General features: G+C 36.5%; 1 protein-coding gene and 2 pseudogenes across 1 annotated transcript; all 3 read left to right on the top strand.

The window, feature by feature from the left end:
* Positions 1-1,238: 1,238 nt before the first annotated feature.
* On the top strand, positions 1,239-1,966 carry LOC112089800 (annotated as a pseudogene).
* A 54-nt stretch (positions 1,967-2,020) lies between these two features.
* LOC112089799 lies at positions 2,021-3,760 on the top strand (annotated as a pseudogene).
* Positions 3,761-5,980: 2,220 nt separating this feature from the next.
* Positions 5,981-7,369, top strand: LOC112089798. The gene is made up of 3 exons (XM_024160555.1): positions 5,981-6,315; positions 6,469-6,823; positions 7,049-7,369. The coding sequence occupies exons 1-3, from the start codon at positions 5,981-5,983 to the stop codon at positions 7,367-7,369; spliced, it is 1,011 nt and encodes a 336-aa protein (XP_024016323.1).
* Positions 7,370-8,781: the final 1,412 nt, after the last annotated feature.

The raw sequence follows: 8,781 nt of genomic DNA, 5'->3' as shown, positions 1-8,781 counted from the left end.
GGGAGAGTTTTCCACTTTTCAGCATTAGATAAGCCAAAACTGATGAATAAAGTCATAAAAATATGGGAAATAAACCAATGAATAATCAAATTGATGGTGAAACTCATGCGTAATCATGATGGGTCTAAATCACTTATTATTTCTGACAAGTACATTAGATCTACTACTTCGAACAACTCATAGAACGTTGGTGGAGAATTTTGTAAATTGACTCTACTTAAGGTACTATAATGTTGTAGAATGCTATACAATGCCTTTCCTAGATCTAGGTTGAAAATCAGTTTTGTGAGTCCACTGTATTTGTAAAAAATCTAGTTAGTTAAAGTTAGGGTCGGATTTGGTACAGGTCAATGAAACTTTTCTTGATTACATTTCATATCACTTTCTGTTTTTTATTATATTTCGTATCATTTTATGTTATTCTAACATTTTCTTAACTTTTATATTGACTAATTTACATATATCTCTTTTTCTATCATTTATAATTTATTTGCTAAAGATAAAATAAAAAATAAAAAATAAAAGATTTCTCTCTCTCTCTCTCTCTTATTTTCCTCTAAGACTATCTCCAATGGCTAGTTGAATAAAATTATTCAACTATTTAATTAATGCAATAGGAAGTTGAAACAATTGTTGAAAATGACGTGACTTCAATTTTGTTGAAACCATTCAACTAATTGAATGTTACTGATTCAGCAAAAAAGTAGGAAAAAGTTGAAGATTTGCCGAGATAAGAAAAAAATTGAAAACATGTGGTATATAATTGGTTGGTTAAAAAAAATAGTGTAAGAATGAAATCAAGACAAAGACATTTGTTGTGTTGTTATTGGTTGCTAAGATTTTTCACTTTTTTCTCTTATCCAGATTATTCAATATCAATTATTTGGTCGTAAATTATTTTTTTTTAACAAAAAAAAATTATACCAAAATTCATCATTTTTCATATTCTATAAATAGAGATTTGGTTTATTTAATATGGATAACAAAAAACTCATATTTTTACTATATTTTTCCTATTAGCATCTAGTAAACTCTTGCTATATCTTTTATCCTTTTTTTTTTAATAATCTTTTTAACACCCAAAATTCTAATAACTATCCTTTTAACTACCCAAATCCCAACAATTATCAATTTTAAAATCAATCTTCCAACCAATCCCAAAATATACCAAATTATGGTTTTGCGCCAATTTTTTTCATGCCATCAGCTGTTCAAACTATCGTCCATATTATGGATCGATGATGCCATATCTATCTCAAACACCTCCTTATTCTTCTACTCCAACGAGTAAAGAAATTGTATCCAATATTGGAGCAATTGAATTTCCCGAATTTTCTACACAAATGGCCGTTGGTGGTATGAGCGGTGTTAATGAAGCCACTGCAGATGCAGAGGATTCAACTCCTATCCGCCGATAAAGTCCCAAACGGACCACTGAACAAAATTTGGTGTTACTGAGTGGGTGGATTAAATAAAAAACATACAGCGTTGTTGGCAGAAACCAAAAAGGTGAAGCATATTGGGGTAAAATTGCAGATTACTGTAGTGAGCATTGTTCATTTGATCCTCCACGTGATAGAGCTTCGTGTAGAAATCAATACAACTGCATGAACAAAATATTGGCAAAATGGATTGGCGCTTACGATAACGCTAAGCGTATGCAACAAAGTGGGTGGTCGGAGAATGATGTATTGGCGAAAGCACATGAACTATATTCAAGTGTTAAAAATGGAAATTTCAGTTTGATGAAAGAATGGGTCGGTATCCGTGATCAACTACGTTATGGTAGTCAAGTAGGAGGAAATACCGTTCTGAAAGTAGTGGATCTAAGAGAGCTCACGAGAGTGATGCAAGTGACTCCAAATCTGTAGGATCTAGTGCTCGTCCAATGGGGAGGGATGCTGCTAAAAAGAAAGGTAAAAAAAAATGTAAGGGAGCATCCTTGAAGGTGGTCAACGAAGAATGAAATGATTTCAAACAATTCAAGGAGCAAGAGTTAGAAAAATTGGAGAAAATAGCCATGAGGCAAAAGGAGGCAAACCAACTGATGAAAGAAAATACTCACACTAAGAAGATGAAGATGTTTTTGAAGTTAAGTGAAAAATAATATCTCGATGATCGTTGCCAAAAGTTGTTGGATCAGTAGAGTCGAGATCTGTTTAAAAATTAATTGTCGACAAGTGTCTGTTTGTATTTTGTCATTTTCTGCTTTAATAATGTGTGCTTGTCATTTTTCTCTTTTAATAATGTTTGTTTGTCCCTTTCTATTTTAGTGGTTGTCAAGTCTTTGTCTGTAATCCGTGTCTTTCGACTTTTAATGAGAAAATCCAATCCTTGTCTATTACGTAGCTGATTCCATTTTCTATTTCGAATCTGTGTATTTCAAACACTCAATTTCTTATAAATAGAGACTCCTGTTTCCATTAATGTACCAATACCATAAATCTCATCTTACAAAAAATATCAATAGATCCATCAGAATTTTCTTTTGATATCGAATCATACAAAAGGCAGTCTGAAATTGAAGAGAGGTACATCGTCAACCGGTTTACGGAGTGCCAAAATAAAATAGAGGAAGACTATCCACCTTGTCTCAAGGGAAAATACTTCAAGAGAGATCATGCAGCAGCAAACCAAAGACTGATTGACGACTACTTTGCCAATCAACCTACATATGATGAAGCAATGTTTCGTCGCTGATTCCACATGCAAAAACATGTTTTCCTTCGTATTGTTGAGGACCTATCAAGAAGTGACAACTACTTCACCCAACGAGTTGATGCAGCCAATAAAGAAGTTATATCTCCATTAGCAAAATGTACCACTGCCTTGCGAATGTTAGCATATGGTATGGCGGCCGATGCGGTTGTACATCAAGTTAGAAGAGACTACAGCATTGGATTGTTTGCGTAGATTCTGTAAAAGAGTCATACAACTCTATGAGCAAGTGTATCTCAGTGATCCGAATCCAGATGACCTACAAAGATTTTTTTATGTTAGTGAGATACGGGGGTACGGTTCCCAGGGATGATTTGGAGTATTGATTGCATGCACTGGGAATGAAAAAAGTCCTTCAGCGTGGCAAGGTCAATTTACTCGCGGAGATAAGGGAACCACCACTGTTATTCTTGAAGCAGTTGCATCTCATGATCTATGGATCTGGCATGCCTTTTTTGGATGTCTGGACACCTTAAAAGATATAAACGTTCTAGACCATTCACCAATGTTCGATGATGTTGAAAAAGAAAATACTCCAAGGGTGAATTTCTTCGTGAACCAGCGTCCATATGATATGACATACTATCTAGCTGATGGTATTTATCCTTCATATTTGACTTTCGTCAAATCAATTAGACTCCCTCAGAGTGAACCGGACAAGTTATTTTCACAATGATATGAGGGAGGACACAAGGATATCAAACATGCATTTGGAGTTTTACAGGTTCGATATAAAATCATTCGCGAACCAGCTCGCATATGGGATATAGCCAATTTGGCTATCATCATGAGGTCATGTATCATATTGCATACTATGATTGATGAGGATGAACGAGATACATATGTTCAAAATTTGACTGAATATGATCAGCCTGAGGCAAGTGGGTCTAGTACACCACAACTATTCTCGACTGAGGTGCTACCTGCATTTGCAAATCATGTGCGTGCTAGATCCGAGTTGCATGATTCAAATGTACATCACGAATTACAAGCAGATTTATTCAAACATATATGGGCAAAATTTGAAAAGTTTAATTATTAAAAAGATGCTAAAGTCTTTGTATGTGATTTAAGAATTTTATTGTTTGTGTTTTTGTGAGAAGAGTTTATTGTACAAATAAGTTATGTGTCTTTATTTAGTTATGTTGTGTGTTTATTCATGTATTGTATTGTATTTTAAGTTTTTCATAATTTTTTTAATAGTAACTAGGTTTTTTTTAATTACTTGAAGAAAAGTTTAATTAAAATGTAAAATAAAAAACATATATTTTAAAATTTGTAATTTGTAAGTATTTTAATTTAATTTATTGATATTTATTATTTATTATTAAATAAAAACAAAAACAAAAACATAAAAAAATATAAAATAAAAGTAGTGGGGTAGAGTGCAGTGGCCGAGGCACCATGTTGGTGGGTGGGTCAAGTGACCCATATGAAATCTAATTCTTTTATATATATTTATGTTTTTTAAAAGAAAAATATGTAAAATATTGATAATTTAGCTAAATGACCCCTATAAAATTTTGTTTAGAATACACTATAAATTAAAACTGATCCTCATAAATTTTCGCTAGCTCCGCCACTGGTAGAATGTTGAATTTTATTAAACAAAACTATTGTAGAGTATAAAAGTTGAATGAGTGTTGAGTTATTAGGTGGAAGTACGAAAAGATGATGTGGAGTATTAAAAGGAAAAAAAAAGAAGGTATTTAATCTTTGGGGTTTTTGCTAAAAATAACTCAAAACTTGACTTTGAATACAAAAGTAGACCCCTGAAAAAATATTTGGCAGAAATAACCTAAAGAGGTAGTGAAAAGACCATTTAATCCTGTATGAGTAAACAAAAAACGGATGTCCTAATTACCGTTTACTCCCTGACGAAGTCTACTAAAGTGAAAATGAAGTCTATTAGTAGACTATTAGTAGATTTCATTTTATCGAATGAAGTCTGCTAAGTAATTAAATCTGTAAATTTAATTTTAAAATTTTTAAAAAATTATTTTGGTATCAAATTTACCATCATAAATTTTGTAATTGTAACCCAAATGTACATAAATTATTTTTTTCATATTGGTAAATGGAAATGTATGTATTTAAATTAAGTAGAAGTAAATTTATTATTTAGGTTTTAAAAGTTGTAGACTTCTATATTGAAGTCTACTAAACCGAATAAATTAACCTAACGGAAATTTAAACCGAAATTAAACCGGAAATAACTTCCCTTAACCAAGAGAAACTGCCTTTAACCGAGTAAATTTACCTAGACCCCAGAAAATTAGTAACCTTAACCGAAAAAAATTACCCGAACCGTACGGAATTACCAGACTATATATACGAATTTAACAGATCCCGTTAAAAAAAAAACCGTCGAAAGTTCGTGTAAAAAAAATGTCGAAGGCGATTTCTGTTTCTCTGCTCCGGAGCCGCCAACATACAGAACCGCCACCGATAAACTCGTTCAGGCAAGTTTTCTTTCTCCAACCACACCCCCATGCTTCCCTACTCCTCCGTATTCATCACCTTTCCGTTTTCGTAACCCCCAGTTTCCAGATCTGAAATTAGGGTTTTTTTTTTTTGCAGATCTGCTTTCGCCGTTGGAGGTTAACGTCATTTACTGCCTCAAAACGGTTAGTAGATGTTGTTCCGAAGTTATATACTTAGCAATTCTTAAATTTCTTCTATCTTCCTGTAATTTTTTTCGTCGGGTTTGACTTAGGTTTTTTTCCCAGATCTGGTTGTATTTTCTCGACGCCAGCTTCATCTAATAAAGGCGGTTAACACTATAAACTTTGTAGATTCCATTTCGATGATTTGTTTTAGTAGACTTCATATACAGTATTTATCATGTATTGATTGCTTCGGTTGGGTTCTGTAGCCTTCATATGCAGTATTTATGATGTTTTGATTGCTTCATATATTGTTTTTTTGATGTTAAGATTGCTTCGGTTGGCTTCAGTAGACTTCTCGACTCGGATTGTACTTAGAATGTGAAAGTAGACTTCATTTTGTGAAAGTAGACTCCATTTTGTGAAAGTAGACTTCATTTTGTGAAAGTAGACTTCTTTTTGTGAGAGTAGACTTCATTTTGGGAAAATAGACTTCATTTTGGGAAAGTAGACTTCATTTTGATAAAGTAGACTTCATTTTGATAAAGTAGACTTCATTTTGAAAATGTAGACTTTATTCGTGTATAGTTTCAAACCGTTACTAGTTTTTCTCATTAGAGCTTTGTTACCGTTGATGCAGGAATATTTGTTAGATAATGGTGGCCTCTGAATTCCTTAGAAGACTTTACACCAAAGGGTTTGAGCCAGCCCCGGATAAAAGCATCGGCTATTATGCTGATGATTATAGGCTGGTCCCTGCGCTAAAGTCAGCTCTACAAGAGGATGAATGGGAAGAGATTTACGAGTCACCGTTGGGTGTCTTTTTAAAGTTCCACGACTTGGATTTTGGTTGGGCTTCTAGGCTGGTGCACCACATGCTGACCTTTCAGATAGTTTGCAAGCAGAGGTACGAGATATGGAGCCTGATTGGTACCACTCCAGTTCGGTTTTCATTGCATGAGTTTGAGGAGATCACCGGACTCAACTGCGGGTAAGTGGATGACTTGGCTTTAACTGATCTTGCGCTTGTCGATGACATGCCTGCATTTTGGGAGCTAATGGGGGTCGATGCCGAGTCGGGCCCAAGCACTACCGAAATTATCGAAGCCTGTTCCAACTGCTCATCATGGTCTCGGGATGATAGGCTGCGGTTGGGTTATCTTGGGATCTATGCTGGTTTCATAGTGGCAACGAGACCTGGCTCATCCACAAATGTCAACCATGCCAGACTAGTGATGGATCTCGAAGGTTTTAAGGAGTTTCCATGGGGAAGAATTGCTTTTCAGCATTTGATCAAGTCTGTTAAGGAGAAAGATCTCAGCAAAAACATTCATATAGAAGGATTTGTGCAAGCTCTTCAAGTGTGGGTGTACTATGCTCTACCGGATTTTGCTGCTGAATTTGGCGAACCATTGCCAAATGTTACTGAAAAACCTCTTTTGCTGGCTTACAAAGGATCAAGAGGACGAAAGAACGTCAAAGCCAACATGCTAAAACAGGTACTGTATTAGTGTAGTAGACTTCTATGTAGTAATGAATTTTCAAAGTAGACTTCATGTGTAGACTTCTATATGTACCATTAATAGTGTTTGACATTCAGGAGTAGACTTCTGTGTTAGACTTCAGGAGTAGACTTCTATGTTAGACTTCAGGAGTAGACTTCATACGTAGTTTTCCGAGGCTTCATATGGCTAGTAATCCATTTACTTATTGTGTTTTTCCAGGCTCGCATACAGTCCTGCGTGGCTAAGGACTTGGCGGATATGTTTCCCGTGTGGGATGATGACGAACAGAATCCAGATATTGTCAAGATTGTCAATGCACTCCATGACCCCAATTTCAAGTTCTCAAAAAACCATTGGCCTTTGGAAGGTGTTTTGGGTGCACACATCGTCAAGTCAGAAGCCGGAAAGAGGAGCCTTCCCTCAGATGAATCAAGTCGCAAGAGACCCTGCACAGCCTCTGCCTCTGCCGCATCATTCGTTGGTGATAAAGGGGTCGGAGTTGTCGCTACTATGAAAGCGCACTTCGACCAATGCTTCTAAAGCTTTTCAACCAAGATGCTGAATGGTCTTGGTAGCTGTGAAAAGCAGATCAAACGTCTCACCGAGAAGATTGAATCTGTAGAGCGTGCGGTAGAAGAGTTGACTACAGGGTCGGTGAAGCACACTGAGGAAGAGCCAACCCAGCAGGGCACTGGATCCAAGAAGCATGAAGGGGTTAGTACCAAAAACCCTCCGCCTATACGAAAACATTACATGCGAACAAGATCACACAAAGTTAGGAACACTTAATACTAATGTCATTTGAATTCGAACATGTTTACTAGTGTTATGTAACATGTGAGATTATTTACTTATGTTTTCAAAACTAGTTGTTTACAATTTTCAGACTATGATAAAACATGTTACTAAATTACAGCATTGGAGAAAGATGATGCTCCGATGAAAGATAATGTCAACATTGGTGTGTGTGAGAGTGTTAACGCCCCCGGAGATGCAAAAGGAAAGAAGGCTGCCGTGAAGGAAGAAGAGGCCCCAGAGATGAAGGAAGAAGAGGCCTCAGAGCCTAGTTTTTGTGAAATTGACCCGAAGACGTGTGATGTTGACTTCGACGCGGTTGCACTAGCCAAAAATGCCAAAGCCAGAGAAGCAGCTCAGATAGTTGCCCGAGCAACGAGTGCCAGACACTGCCAGCTGGCTGCAACACAGAAGAGTCTGCTCTTAGCAAACAGCACCGCAAAGGCCATCATTCCATCGTCGGCATCTCACTCCGGCCGTGTCCGTGGATATGATCCTTTTGATCAAACCCGTGTCAAGGCGAAGCATATCACTCTAATGAACTTTATCAAATCAAACCCGTAAGTAGACTTCTATACGTATGTAAGTAGACTTCCTCATAGTATTATTTCCTATCTAACTCTTTCACTTATACAGTGCCTATCCAAAACGCCCAAGACACTCTTCGATCGAGTGGTATTACATTATCCGGACACCGACGAAATGGCTAGCTGATACGGTTAGTGTTTTACTTTCTCATATTAGACTTCATGTTTAGACTTCATACGTAGACTTCTATAATAGACTTCGTTTACAGGATTTAGACTTCGTTTGCAGACTTCACTCATGTCTTATTTTCACCAATGTGCAGCACATGGAAGCTTACATCAACCTACTCAGGCTGCGATTATCCAAGCTTCCTCAACTCCATGTTTGCTACTGTTTGGAGGCGTGACTACAAAGACTTCAAAAACTCTGAGCCGAATGCAGATGGGTCTGGCAAACTTCTACCGCCTGGAGCATATTCGTACTACACTGGCGAATTACCTATCTACTGCCAGACTAAGAAGATGTGGGCATATGATGTCGACTATTTGTACTCCATGTTGCACATTTGGGAGGACCATTGGGTAGCAATATGGGTCTCATTTGTGACGAAGCATATCTGCCTCATCATC

This window comes from Eutrema salsugineum, unplaced genomic scaffold, assembly GCF_000478725.1.
Source record: "Eutrema salsugineum unplaced genomic scaffold, Eutsalg1_0 scaffold_11, whole genome shotgun sequence".
NCBI classification, from domain to species: domain Eukaryota; kingdom Viridiplantae; phylum Streptophyta; class Magnoliopsida; order Brassicales; family Brassicaceae; genus Eutrema; species Eutrema salsugineum.
Note: the sequence above shows the minus strand (reverse complement) of the source record. Positions and strands in the feature narration are given on the sequence as shown.